We start from the raw sequence: 15,043 nt of genomic DNA, 5'->3' as shown, positions 1-15,043 counted from the left end.
GCCGAAAGTAAAAGTGGAGGTTGCTGACGAATCTACGGAGGAGCCTGAAGAAATATACAAAGATGTAAAAGACGAATTGAATTTAGCATCAGAAATACATAATGAAAATTTGAAATACACGTGCCCTTATTGCTGGCTAAAATTTGACAAAAATTGCAATCTGAAAGATCATGTGATGGTTCACAGCAATGTTCTTCCACACGAGTGTTCAATTTGTGGTATACGCCTAGAAACTAAAACACTGCTTACATCTCATGTGTCGTTACATGAAAGCGGTATGGAATTGTTTCATTGTGCGGACTGCGACTTTAAATCGACAAAAGCTTCGAGTGTCACGTGCCATCAGGTAAAATGGCATGCTAATGTCTACAAATGTCAATTCTGCTTCGAATTATTCCAAAACAAAGTGGTATTCCTGCAACATATGGAGCTTCATAATGCAGTTACAGTTTGCGACGTGTGTAATCAAGTGTGTGAAGATAATTGTCATCTTACGCAACACAAGCGTAAACATCAGGATGATAAAAGTTATATTCACACACAGTTATATAAACAGTTGCAACGTGAAGATGAGCGTCAAAATGATGAAAAACAAGCGAATATAAAGAAATGTGAGCTTCAAAAATTTGATCTACAAGAACGTTTTAACAAATTGAATTGGAATTTGAGTTTACCGACAGAGAAAAAGTTTTTCAAGTGTTCTCAATGCAAATGGAGTTTTAGGACGATGAGCTTACTCAACAAACATACGAAACGGCATTCACGAAATTTTAAGTGCAACGAATGCGATGCAGTATTTAAATATAAAGCTTCTTTTATTAAACATAAATATAAGCATGAGGCTGGGGATGACGATGAAGATGAGTATGAGGATGAAAATGAAGATGAGTATTAGTTACCTAGATCTGGGGTCTGTCAGTTTGTCATAATATTTTGGATAATATTCTCATACATTTTTTTTTTCAATCTTATTCATAAGTACAAACGTAAAGATGAGTATTGATTATATAGAGCTTAAATCTGTTAATGTATTATTATGTTGGATCTCACATTGATGTCTAATTCATATATAATTCTTGGTGGCTAATATTTGGAGAGCGGTGGTTTTAGATTCTTTTCGAGAACAGAATAGATTTTGCAACCATCCATCAAAATTTGCTTCTGTAAACTATTGCGTCCTTTCTCAGACTGATGTACACACTTTCCTAATGTAGAACGTATATTGAACTAGATATGAAACATTTTTTATATAGAATTTGTAATGTGATAAACGATATGAATTTGTTAATGTTAACTTTCATAAAAAGTACACAAGGGATTACACAAAATAAGATTTCATTTTCTGAATTTTATTCTGAATCTTAATGTTTTTAATATTACTTAATATTATTTATTTCTAATTTTACACTTTTTTGTTTAATGTATTTTAGTTGCAATTTGATCAAATGCAATTAAATTATTTACTTTATTTTATATCATATTTTTAGAAAAATTTTGTTTTATTTTTAAAAATTTAATTCTTTAATATACATATATTGTCAACATTAATTGTCTGTCTCTTTCTCTTTTTTCTGTTTGTGGCTGCATATTAATTTTTATAAAAATTTTATTTTATGTCAAAAATAAAGATTGAATATACAACGTATTTATGATAACGTAAGGTCACTCAATTTTATTGTTTGTTATTTTGTTTTTACTGCATACATGAAATAAAATTGAGTTATCTGTATGTTATAATATATTCTATGTTTTTTACAGTTGTTGTTGAGCAGTTAAATATATAGAATAATTCTTTCTGTAGATATTCCATTATAGAAAGCTCTTAGGTAAATTTACAAACAAATGGTTAAATCAAAATATTAATAATATTTTTATTTTCACAAAATTTCCAAAAAGCTCGATCAGACATTACATTAAATAGTTAATGTTTATACATGAAATATATGTATATTATATTAGAAAGATCAAATAATTTTAAATAATTCTATATATGTATATATAGTTATGTATGTATGCAACTAATTGGTATTCTTGTTACATGCAATGGCTACTGATATTGGAAATAAGGCAAGATTTGTCTATTTAATATTATTAATTAGCACACATTTTCGTTTACATTTTTAAAAAGGATTATGTAATTTTTATTAATACACTGAAATTGAAGCAAATGTATGTAAATCAAATATGAACTGTAAAGCATACAGTACATACATGTATTAAAAATTCTGTGGATATTCGCCGCAACGGGTAAATAACATTTAAACTATGTATAATTTAAAAGAAACATGTTATGATAGCTTTTATATATAAAAGCAATAATAAGCTATATTAAATAATCTGTGAAGAATGTGTGATCTGTATGTATGCTCTTTTTATGATGTACATAATGTTCTCATATCGATTTTTATTTATGAAACATAGTTAAGTTTTAATATCGAATGTTAAAGAACACATTTAAAAGAATACACGTTAAAGAATATTGATGTATAAGTTGAAAAGTAAAGAATGTTTTTAATACATGTTTTTGTATTGCTCACTCAAAGATGCAGTAAGCTGCCTATATATAGATCTTGATATATAGTATTTGTGATATGTAGTATTTTAACATTATGAATTAATATTATCGAAACACATATGGTATTATCAAAATACGTATGTATTTTAGCTATTTAGATTGCGACGGACAATATGATAAAAAAAGCCACATTCTACTAAGGAGCAACATGATATTAAAGAAAAGAGTTGAACGACCATTTACAAAAGAAATTTAATTTTACGGCAGAAGCTGCCGTAAAATCTCGAAACTCAAGCAGAAGAAAGAATATCTTGCGATTGCTGCAAGATTAATTTTCAACATAAAGGAATTTGAATACAGGAAGCCTTGTTTACATATGTATATGACAAGACTTTCACATGGTTGATTAAGTTAAAGATATTTTCTGATGCACTCGAAAATTCGCTTGATATATCTGACGATTTGCGAGTAAAGCAACGTCCAGTCCTATCACTTCTTGAACGAAAGAACATTCAGATGTCAGAAAAAAATCTCACCATTTGCATTTATTAATAATAAGAGTAAATAATATAAAAAGTTCTGTTATAATCAGGAAACTAATAAATTTAACTAAGTTTATGCAAAAATAACTGTTTTGTTATATAATATATTTATGTATCTTTAGACATAAGTGTATACTGCAAATGTTTTATAGTACAATTATATAATTGTTTTTATTATTTAAACAGAAATTTTTGTGAAATAATATGTGATGAAGAAATTATAAATGATTGTTACAGTATTCAAGCATTAGACGAATGTAGCTGTGTACTGACAATATATGACAGATATAAAAAAAATGTGACGCATTCTTGCGCACACACACACCACAGTTTAGAAAATATCCTTTTCAAAATAATTCTAATTATATGTGACATTTTTATGTATATGTTTATGTACTAATATACTATAATTATTAAATATATAATTAGAATAATTATTCTAAATGATATAGTTTTTAAACTTATTTATATAAGCGCATCACATTTTTACAATGTTATTACATATAACCCCAGTTCCATTTTTTAAAATATGCTTAAATATATTAAAAAACATCGCGTTTTGAAAAAAATGTTTTCAAAAAGTTGTTTGGTTTTAAAGAGCACATAAAGTGATAGTCAGTTTTATTTTCCATGACAATTCCCATCAAGATCACATGAAGATCAAGGCTCAGTCACAATGAGAGGAATAAGGAATAAGACAAAGGAATTAGGAATAAGGCATGTTGCATCTCACTTTAATGTACGTGTACTGAAGTAAGATGCGACATTCCCTTATTCCTTATTCCTTTATCTTATTCCTTATTCCTCTCATTGTGACTGAGCCCTTACATTGAAATTTTTTAAAAACTAATTCTTTATTGTAGATTCTTGTAGCTGACGTCAAAACCTTTTTAAATCACTGTGATTAAGTTGAATTTTGCTCAGAATTTTCTAAGTTATGAGGCATTAAAGTTTAAGAATCACCAGCACTAGCGTTATCCGATGTGTATCGCGGGGAGGTTGCTCGATCGGATTTGCACATGTAGCCCTAAAAAGGGCTGATATAATGTAAATATATAGCGTGGATGTGTTTCATTTAATTAATGAAGTATTTGAAGGTTGCACCATTAACTTATATTGTAACTCTATATATAACGCTAATGCTTCATGTTTCCCTCAAAACCGAACTTTTGTCCAAAATTCTTTTTTTTTTAACTCAATGTTTCTTATATATTTAAACATATTTTTGAAAATGGGACATTATATGTGTATATATAACATACAATTTATTTATTTCTTTTATTACTAGAAATAAATTTTATTAAATAATTAAATTGTTCTGTATTAAATGCAAAATATATAAAAATATTAAACAAAATATTTTTGTGTATTTAACTCTGTATATGGATGTGCGCATATGTTTTATTTTAATGCAATACAGAATATTCAATTATTTAAGAAAATTTACTTGTAATGATTAGTAAATTAAATTATATTTTTTGTTAATTTTTTTATGTAAAATATATACGTATATGTATTTGCTTATAATTATATAAATATAATTCTAATTATATAATTGGAAAGATTTCTAATAGTGTTCATTATATTGATTTTATGTAATTCATGTTTTAGGAAATCTGTTGCCGCAGGTGAAATTTCATGTAAATTTGTTTTTGGAAAAAGATTGATGTCAATAGTAAAGCAGAATCTGAAAGCGTTAGAGATAAGAAGATGGATTGTAAAATATTCACTGATTTAGTAAAATTGTTAAGAAATGCATAATAAAAAGAGAAGTGGCAGAAGACAACAACGAATTGCTCAGGGAAGTTATCATCAACAACAGATTGTCTCACATCAACGAAGCGCATATAATAGAAGATGCCCAGTGATCATATAATGTCTCAAATCGGGAAATAAGACGTCTTAAAGACGTCACAATCATTAGACGTCTTGAAAACATCTAAATGACGTCTTTAAGACGTTATATTCCAAATTTGAGACGTGCGTGTTGTCTGGGAAACTCGCTAACTGAGACTTATATGTGCGATATCTGTCAAATAGTGTTCGAGCAAAAGAGCAAAATATTGCGCCATATCACGAGTAAACACAGCTTCTATCATCCCTTCAGTGCACAATTTGCGGCAAGGGTAGTAGTAGCAAGCGATTTGAAGATACACCGACTTACCTATCAGGAGATGAATGTCAGTTGATTGCGTTGATTTGCAGCAAGTGCGATTATCGTGGCAAAACGAAGAACAATTTAAAAGCACACTACATCAAGTGGCACATCGACGAGTACAAATTTGTTTGCGAATAGATGGAATGGGATCTCAAGTTCCACCTCAGCACTTATAACGGTTCTCAGCACATGTACGATACTAGCGGGAGATTCTACACGAGTACACAATCTACACAATCACAGGAAAGTGGCAAATTTAAACGAGTATAAGTTTCACTGCGGCGGTGCAACAAGAAGGTTCTGACGCAGAAGAATCTTGACAGCAATGTGCACGATTTGCAAGACTTACGAATGTAGAGTATGGGGCAAAGCGTTTATCTCGAAAAGATATTTAATCAATCACATAACGCATACAAGCATCGAACCGTACATTTATAGGAAGCAGTCAGATGCGCACTTATCGTCACCATCTGTGCCTCTTGGAAAAAAAGTAGCTTTAACAAAAGTAAATCAGGATTCCAAGAAAACATATTTTATAAGATATTAAAATAACTTGTGAGATGGCTGTTATACATATACTACACAATTATAAGATCTTTGTAGAATCGTGATACAAAAGATCTATGTGTGAAGAGAGCTGTTCTATTTAACATAATTTAACATTACTCGTTAAGAGTAATGTGATCTTTTATGTGATGATCTATGTACATATGTATGTTTCAATTTTAATCATGTAAAGTTATTTTACTTGTAATGATGTATTTAATTTTGTAATAAATTAATAAATGTACTTGTTTCGGTATTATACAAGAAAAAATATTAGCTGATAAGTTATAACTTAAACTAATAATATACATGTTTGCCACGAAGTGATTATATTTATTAAGAGGTGTATTGTATTAAGTTATCCGAAATTTATTTTATATAATTTTTTACAACTTCTTATTTATACCATAGACATTTTTCTTTACATAACATAAGCAGATTTGAATCGTTAGAATCAATTTTAATAAAATGATATTTTTTTTAATTCCGAAGAAAAAAAGAACGTAATGAACAATTTCAGTTCAAGTCAGAAAGATGAATGAATTAGCGACTTTTGCGAATCATACAATAGTTCCACGAGATTTAATCGTATCCAAACTTTCTTGTAGAAACATCTTTTAGACTCTGCAGTAAGTAGTGATTGAGATGTTCAAGTCCTAACAACATCATTGAAACTAACCGCTGTATTTTAATATGTTTTAGAGAACAAAACTGCAGCAAGAAGATCTTGCAGACGGACGCTTCCGGTTGCTTTATTGTCGGGAAAGATTCGATACCGATGAGACTGTGGCAGCACGCTGATGCCGGTGGTAAACTGCGCTATTCGTTAATACCGATGTTAGACGACGTCGATAAAGCTGAGGAAGATGTAAAGATACTTAATGTACTACCGTCAACCGCTACTAAAGTTGAAGAGGCCGAAGCTCAACAGAGCAATCAGAGAATCAGCGGATGCAGCGTCGGTAGTTGCATGAACTCCTTGATGCGTTTGCGCAAGATAGTAATTGATGGTTATACTTGCGACAAATGTAACATAAAATTTTCCATGCAGTCTATGCTGAATCGCCACAAAATAACGCACAATATGCATTTATGGCTTTATGGAAAACGCCTGAGAGAAAAGTGTGTGCGATATTTAAAGATGAACGTTCGAAGACAATCCAAACAGTTAAAGGTGCGAAAGCGTTTACAGAGAGCAAAGTATGTTTGTACATTTTGCGATTTTGATTGTAATAGATTGGCGACTTTGAATGCGCATGTAAAGAAAAAGCACAAGAAAAACACGACCAAAACAAATCCGAAGAAGCTCAGGTGTATCATCTGCAGTTACGAGTGTTTGAGTGAAGCGAATCTGAGCAGGCACATGCGAAAGCACAAGAACAAGAATATGACGAGTTTTGCTTGCAACATATGCGATTTTGAATGTAAAAAGGGCTTTACTCTGATGTCCCACTTGGAGGGTCATAAGAGATCTAAGAAAAATTCAGACGCGAGCTGTGCGGAAAAGAAACGTAGAATAACGAAGTGTAACTACACATCTCCGAAGAAGACAAGTCAATCCGATTGCTCGCACAGCCGCGGGACGCCTAAGAGGACTGCGTTAATCTCATACGAGGATACCAACTTGGTAATTAAACAGGAAGTTTGTGTTGAGGAAAGCAACGAGACATCGGCGATCGCCGCCGACGTCCCCAGTCAGAAAAAGCCCAGTCAGAAGAGGCCGGCCGTCGAGGAACACTGCGACCTCTGCGATTTCACGTGCGCGAAGAAGAGCACGCTGTACGCTCATAAACGCCGGCACAAGGTGGAGGATGTCAACGAGGTGTTCGGGTGCAACGAGTGCGGCTTCAAGACTGCCAAGAAGTCGTCGCTGTACTCTCACATCAAGCGGAAGCACAAAGAGTCACGGTCCTGCGATGGCAACGCGCAGCCGGAACTGTTCTGTTGTACCCAGTGCGACTATAAGAACAAGAACAAGTATGAGTTGAAGATACACATCGCGCGCAAGCACACGGACGACTTCAAATTCTCCTGCGAGACCTGCGGTAAGAAGTTTAAGGTCAAGGGCGATCTGACGAATCATATACGTTTCAGCCACCGGGAGCAGCCGGTGATCTGCGACGTTTGCGGCAAGACTTGTCTCAATAGCAACTCCTTGTACGTGCATCAGAAGTTTGCGCACTACAAGGCCAAATACGAGTGTCAGATATGCAAGAGGCGGATGGTCAGCCAGGAGAACCTCAATGAGCACATGCTCAAGCAGCACGAGCGCAGGGAGAACGTGGTGTGCGAGGAGTGCGGCAAGACGTTCTCGCGGAACAGCAGACTGAAGGTGCACATGAGGATCCACACCGGGGACAAACCGTACAGCTGTCCCGTCTGCAGCAAGTCCTTCGCCCGCAGAACAGCTCTCAAGCAGCACCTGCTTATCCACACTGGCGTCAGGCCGTACGTGTGCGATATATGTGGCAAGGCCTTCACTCAGAAGCCGGGTCTGATCAGCCATAGGAAGTCACATCCGGGTTCTCACCCGCCTCTGCCGCGCGTCCTCATCGATCATATCTTGAACGACGTTATGAACGGTTCACGCGGTGATTGATTGACGTAAAGTTTGCACGAACGATTTCGAGGAATAGTTGACAACAATGTATAAAAGATAAATGTGCTCTTGTAACTGATATTCATGTACTATACAAAAGAGATATTCTCATTATACAATTTTGTATCCAGTGATATCTAGAGGTAATGATTATCAGATTATATTGTAGCAATTTATGCGATAAAACAACTCGACATATTTGCACAGAATTTTAATCGCCATATGTAAAAATAAATAAACCTTAAACGTATTTTTTTAGATTATTAGTGTATGCATTATGTCAAATTCTGTGAACAAAATCTCTTTCTAAAGCTTTGTATTTCGTTATGTATTGTATTACATATTATTACCTTGTCTGACTTATTTGGACTTTATTGGACGTTATGTTAATTAAAGAAGAATTGTTTGATTTTAAGTTTCAAAATAAAATTATATTTGTATGATACTCACAAAGCAATTGGTTGTTAAAATTTCATTATTAGTTCCTGTTAATTTATTTGTTATTTTTCCTTTGGAGACTTTATATTCTAAATGTGGGTATGCATAAAATTATCGTACAATTATTTGCGTTTGTAAGTACGATAAATCTATTGCAGGAGAGTGTTTAAATCTTAATATCTGAATGGTATATATTTTCTTATGTACAACGCAGTATTTATACCCTAGATTTACTTATATGATTAGCTATAACCGAATGTGATTTCAGCAAATATGCGTTACAGAACGTGTAAGTTACTTCAAAACAGAGTTTTCGTTTACCACTAGGAATAAATATGATTATTCCCGTCGTTGATTGTAATTCTTGAGAGATTAGAAGAAATCATTGGAAAATGATGTATAAATAACTAACAAAATCTAAAACTTATGTTTTATCTGGAATGTGCACCTTTATCCATTTGTATAAAATAATTCTTTATTCTCAAGTATCAAACATTTGTTTGGAAGCATAAAAGAGATAAAAAATTGCGAAATAAATAATAAATTCTAAAACCTTTCTCATTTGATAGCAAAATTCTTAACTAACATATTGTATGGTTTTCAGGGTCGTAAATGGAAATGGACATTTTCTGTATGGCAAAGAATCTATTCCAATGCAGCCGTGGAAAGTAGTTGATTTTGAAGGATGTCTCTATTATGCCTTTCTTCCGATAAATCAGACGTCAAAAATGACAGAAGAGACTGAATGTGATCAGAAACAGGATGATGTTATATTGAAAATCGACGTTGATGATGAGGAAGACTCCGTCGCAATTACAAGTGACAACAATGTGCCGCATACAGACACGTTGAAAAAGTTTTACACAATAAAGGTAGAAAGCGACAATATGTTGATGGACGAGATAATAATTACGGACGAAGATCAGCCTTACGATGAGGAAGACAGCAAGGTCTATGCTTGCGACGAGTGTAACATTTGCTTTCCCGTAATGCAGATGTTAAAGTGTCATCGGGAGACCGTTCACGAACAGGAAGAAAAAAATGTAGAGCATATTACGTACAGCTGCAAATTCTGCTGCTACGAGAGCACCAACAAATCGACCTTCAACTCGCACATCAACAGAAAACATTCCACGAAACGCGTGATTAAACGGAAAAGCAAACGCAAAACCGTCAAGCCGCAGGAATACTCGTGCGACATTTGCGGGTTTAAATGTCCAAGCCGACGACGGCTGAAGGAGCATCTCGATCGCAAACACGGATCCGAGTTCAAGTACGAGTGCGAGTACTGCAGCAAAAAATTCAAAGTTAAGAGCGACATGAGATTACATGTGCGTTTCAAGCACAAAGAGAGTCCGATAATATGCGACGTCTGCGGCAAGACTTGTTCCAACAGCAATTCGCTGTACGTGCACCAGAAATGGGCGCATTTCAAGCCCAAGTACGAATGTGAGATCTGCAAGAGGCGTATGGTTACGCAGGAGAACCTAGATCAGCATATCTTGCTTCAGCATGAGCGTAGAGAGAGCTTCGTATGCGAAGAGTGCGGCAAGTCTTTCTCAGAGAATCACCGACTGAAACAGCACATGATGACCCACACCGGCGATCGACCGTTCGACTGTCACATCTGTGGCAAAGCATTTGCGCGTAGAACTGCTTACAGGCAGCATTTGTTAATCCATACGGGGAAACGGCCGTACATTTGTGATATTTGTGGGAAAGCCTTTACACAAAAACCTGGTTTAATATGTCATCGGAAATCTCATCCTGGTGTGCATCCTCCTTTACCGGTGGTGCACATCGATCATATTCTCAATGATTTTATGAAGAAGGAGTGATTAAGTAGTGTAGGTCAAAAATTGTAAAACTTAATCGCTAGGTATATGAAAAATTCGAGATTACAGTTTGGAAATTTAAATTTATTGTTCATCTCTAATCTCTTTTATTGGCTATTTTTGATTTACTAAATTTATCTTATATATATGTATATATACACTACCGTTCAAAAGTTTGGAAGCACTACGTTTTTAAGAAAAAAAAAAAAATGAGAAACCTTACTGTCTGTTTTGACTATTCAACACAGTATTATTTGTTTCTAATTATTTTCCAAGGAAGTATTTTATTTGAAGAATTTTATCGAATGAACATGCCATTATTCTGTTATGAAGAAAGAACAAGATTTTCAAGATTTGAGTAAAATATAATAAATATGAAATTAACAATTATTATATTTTACTCAAACCATGAAAACTTGTTCTTTCTTCATAACAGAACAATAGCGCATAGTATTTTTACTCAGTAAAATTCTTTAAATGAAATACTTCTTTGGAAAATGATTAGAAATAATACTGTGTTGAATAGTCCCAGCCGGAACGCCGACGTCTATAGACGTCGAAAAGACGCTAGCATTCCGGCTGGGGTTAAAACAGACAGTAAAGTTTCTCATATGATATATTTCTTTAAAAAAGTAGTGCTTTCAAACTTTTGAACGATAGTGTGTGGGGCATTTAAAGTGTAACCACTTTAAATGCCCTTTCCCATCATGTATACATATATTGAAAGATAAAACAGATTACTAATTACTCTTAAAATGATGTATACATTGATTTATCATCGATACTTTTCACACAATTAGAAAATTATTAGAAATAATATCTATACAGTAATATGTATACAAACTTCATACAAATGTATATGTAAAGTTTGTTTTTATGACGAATACAATTGTTCTATGAAATAACATGTGTTGAGATATAGGTTATAACAATGTGATAAGCAGTAAAATGTATTTTAATAAAAATAATCTGTATCTCGATGATGAAGACAATTTATTTGAAAATTAATATCGAATATCTTTTCATAATACCTTATTAATTATTCTTTCACATACAATCCTTCTTTACTATGACAGATAAATTTTAATAAAATGCTTTTACAAATTTGTTTTATACAATACAGAAATGGTACGTAATGATCAGCAATTACATGTAAGTATAATAAATTATATATTAGAATTTACAATCTTTCTGAAGTAAACGATTTACATATTGAAACAGTTTCAGATGTGCTTACAGAAATTGGAGCCAGACGTTCCCGTTCATAAGTCTTGTTTTCATAAAATAGTAGCAAAGAAATGTGTCTTATTTATTTATTTAGTTAGTCTCAGATTAGTAGCGTAAGTAATTAGGATTGATCAAATGTTCTTATATGGAATCATTTTATTAATATTTATCTCTTATTTCAAGAAGGTCACTTGCGTGATATTTTAAAATAATTTTTATCTTTATGAAGAGAAATCTATGATAATGAGATCTTATTATCAGACTAACATTTTTGACGTGTATTAATTTTGATGGATAATTAAAAATATTTTTAAAGTATTAAAATAGTAGTTTTAAAAAGCTGCGACATATCTCCAGTTTTATACACGATAAAAAGATCTCCACAAATTTCTAATTTGGAAATAATTGCAATTGATTTTTCTGAAATGATTAACTTCTCTCCTCCTTTTTAATTCTAAGAATTCCCGCGATATGCAAAATTGCAAGGGCGATCAAGATATCTATAAAAAGTAAAGATAATTATTACTACAAATTCATTGATTTACGCTTTTCGTTTTAGATTATTCTGCTATAACAATTTTTTTCAAATCTATTTTTGAATGTTATATAAATAATATCTATATATTATAATAAGATTATGTTGATACACTGTATTTAACAGTCTGTTCTAGAAAAATTAGGCTAGCTTAAATCCGTTTTGTTGTACATAACGTACTTAATTATATTTAATCTTGTGTAAAAATAAATATATCTTAATTATTCTATGTCACACCCCTAAGCACCTCACATCAATAAAATTTTTATTTTTGAACCCCGAGCAGAGGGGTGGGAATAATTTTAATTCCGCTCGTACCAATGTGTCTTCGTAAATTTTATATTTGAATGTAAGTAGTCCAAGATCTGTATACTATCCAACTGTAGAACCGTAATAAAGATATGTCTTCGTAATGTTGTAGGAAACCGACAGCGGATATCTCTGTCAATGAAGCGACGTCGAACAGAATATCGGTGATAATATCGGTCTCCAAACGCCGAGAAGAGAAGAAATCGCAGGAGAAAGATTGCGAGAAAGAAAAACGCAATTCGTTCGGCTGCGACGTCTGTCCTAGACACTTTAAGAACAAGTACTCGTTAAAACAGCACAAGCTCACGCACACGGTGGGGATCGTCCGCGGACGCGAAACGAGCGTAAAAAAGAATCCCGCGTTCACCGCGGCGGCGGAGCCGCGAAATCAAGCTCTTCCGTGCGGAAAATGCAACTTCCGCTGCAACAAGAGATCCACGATGATCGCGCATCTTGCCGAGAAGCACGAGGGGACCGCGGACGACGATAGGTTCGCCAGCAGCAGGCAAAAGTTCAACTGCATCGTCTGCGACGTGGTGTTCTCTCGCAAGGAGACCCTGAGGTCGCACTTCGTCCGCAAGCATACCCAGCATTACGATTACTCGTGCAACTACTGCGGCAAGGAGTTCAAGATCAAGGGCGATCTCACCACGCACATCCGGTTGAAACATCAGGAGGAACCGGTGGTGTGCGACGTCTGCGGCAAGACCTGCCGGAACAGCCACAGCCTCTACACCCATCAGAAACACGCGCATTACAAGGCGAAGTACGAGTGCCCGCAGTGCCATCGGCGCCTCGTTACGCAGGAGAATCTAAATCAGCACATACTGACGCAGCACGAGAAGAAGGAGAAGTCGGTGTGCGAGGAGTGCGGTAAGACGTTCTTCGAGAATCACGACCTGAAGAAGCACATGAGGATCCACACGGGCGACAAGCCGTACATCTGCACGGTCTGCGACAGAGCGTTCGCCAGGCACAGCAGCCTGAACCAGCACCTCCTTCTGCACACCGGCGAGCGTATCTACGCGTGCGACGTGTGCGACAAGTCGTTCGCTCAGAAGGCCGGTCTCATCTGCCACAGGAAGATTCACACGGGCGTTCTGCCGCCCCTGCCGGTGATACATATCGATCACATAGTAAAGGAGTTTACCAAGAAATAAAACAGCACAGCTTGAACGTCGGTGCTTTATATGATCCTTGTCTTTTATATCTTTTATCTCATGTGGCGATTAAATGGATAAATAATGTAATCGCGTCTGCGTGCAGTAAAAGGCACATGTTGCTGAACATGATTGAAGTCTGAGACAAAAAGAAAACTACACAAGTGCAAGGCATTTGCTTGTAACGCACAACGGCGTTGATGTACAGATATGATTAATTAAGATGAACAGAATTGGGATATTTTTATTTGCAAAGTTAAAAGTTAAAAGCAACGGAGTTGACGAGAATCACGAAGTTTACAATAAAATAGTAATGATGCGAAAGTTATTGTTTTCCAATATTATGTATGCGAGATAAAAAGCTTCTCTTATTTCCCGTTTCAATTTATTAATACAATAATAAAATAATACTTTTATGTTTATAGACTTTTAATTTTAATGTTACTAAATTTAATATATTCATCACTTTATGTAATATATTGATATAATATATGATCTTATAATATATTATCTCAGAGATAAGTATTATAAAAAATATTGTCATCAATAAGTCGCGTTGAAAAAACAACTTGAAAATTTGTGTTTATAATACTTGATTAAAGATTTACCTTGAGATTTTGTTCGGTTTTTTTGAAAAGTCGGAGTGTATGTGTCTAAATAAAAAGATTATATAAATATAAATATATTTTATTATTTAAAAGCACGCAAAAACTCTAAAAAATGAAATTAAGTGTTTGTAAATTATAAAGTTATGTTATGACATTTTATTTGATTCCTAGTTTATACCTAAGAATTGCTTATGTATTTTAAGCATTGCAACTTCGTGAATTTTAAACCATGCAATTACAAAAGAACATTATAAATTTATGAAATATCTACGTTTCATATCCTATTGTTATTTATGTTCTGAATATATCTATTACTTAACACATTTTTCATTTCTCATTAATTTTTTTAAGTATAATATAACATTATTTAGAAATATATACTTGCTTCGAATGGATACATATTTCTTAAGTTGTTAAAATAAATATATTGATTTATATATTGGATATGTACATATGTACAATAATATTTTATTTTGTACAAATATTTTGTATCTTTCGAATTTTCCCCATTTTATGGCAGTTTCGTGATTGCCATAATGTAGGTCGCAACGGACTACAATGCTGATCAACA

General features: G+C 33.7%; 3 protein-coding genes across 3 annotated transcripts in view; all 3 read left to right on the top strand.

The window, feature by feature from the left end:
• The window catches only part of LOC112457896, a 65,668-nt gene that overhangs the window by 33,768 nt on the left and 16,857 nt on the right, over positions 1–15,043 (top strand). Inside the window, exon 4 of the mRNA XM_025021195.1 lies at positions 12,817–13,799. Within this exon, the coding sequence (XP_024876963.1) occupies positions 12,817–13,799 (983 nt within the window). The remainder of the gene's footprint in view (positions 1–12,816; positions 13,800–15,043) is intronic.
• LOC112457895 lies at positions 4,606–5,957 on the top strand. The gene is made up of 2 exons (XM_025021194.1): positions 4,606–5,183; positions 5,263–5,957. Exons 1-2 carry the CDS (start codon positions 5,001–5,003, stop codon positions 5,389–5,391), a joined length of 312 nt encoding a protein of 103 aa, XP_024876962.1. The 5' UTR covers positions 4,606–5,000; the 3' UTR covers positions 5,392–5,957.
• LOC112457893 (zinc finger protein 135-like) lies at positions 6,090–8,801 on the top strand. Its single transcript, XM_025021192.1, has 2 exons — positions 6,090–6,390; positions 6,464–8,801. Exon 2 carries the CDS (start codon positions 6,540–6,542, stop codon positions 8,358–8,360), a length of 1,821 nt encoding a protein of 606 aa, XP_024876960.1. The 5' UTR covers positions 6,090–6,390; positions 6,464–6,539; the 3' UTR covers positions 8,361–8,801.

Source organism: Temnothorax curvispinosus, unplaced genomic scaffold (genome assembly GCF_003070985.1).
Source record: "Temnothorax curvispinosus isolate PA1 unplaced genomic scaffold, ASM307098v1 QBEX01008409.1, whole genome shotgun sequence".
Lineage (NCBI taxonomy): Eukaryota > Metazoa > Arthropoda > Insecta > Hymenoptera > Formicidae > Temnothorax > Temnothorax curvispinosus.
The sequence above is the reverse complement of the archived record's forward strand: the minus strand, read 5'-3'. Positions and strand labels throughout refer to the sequence as shown.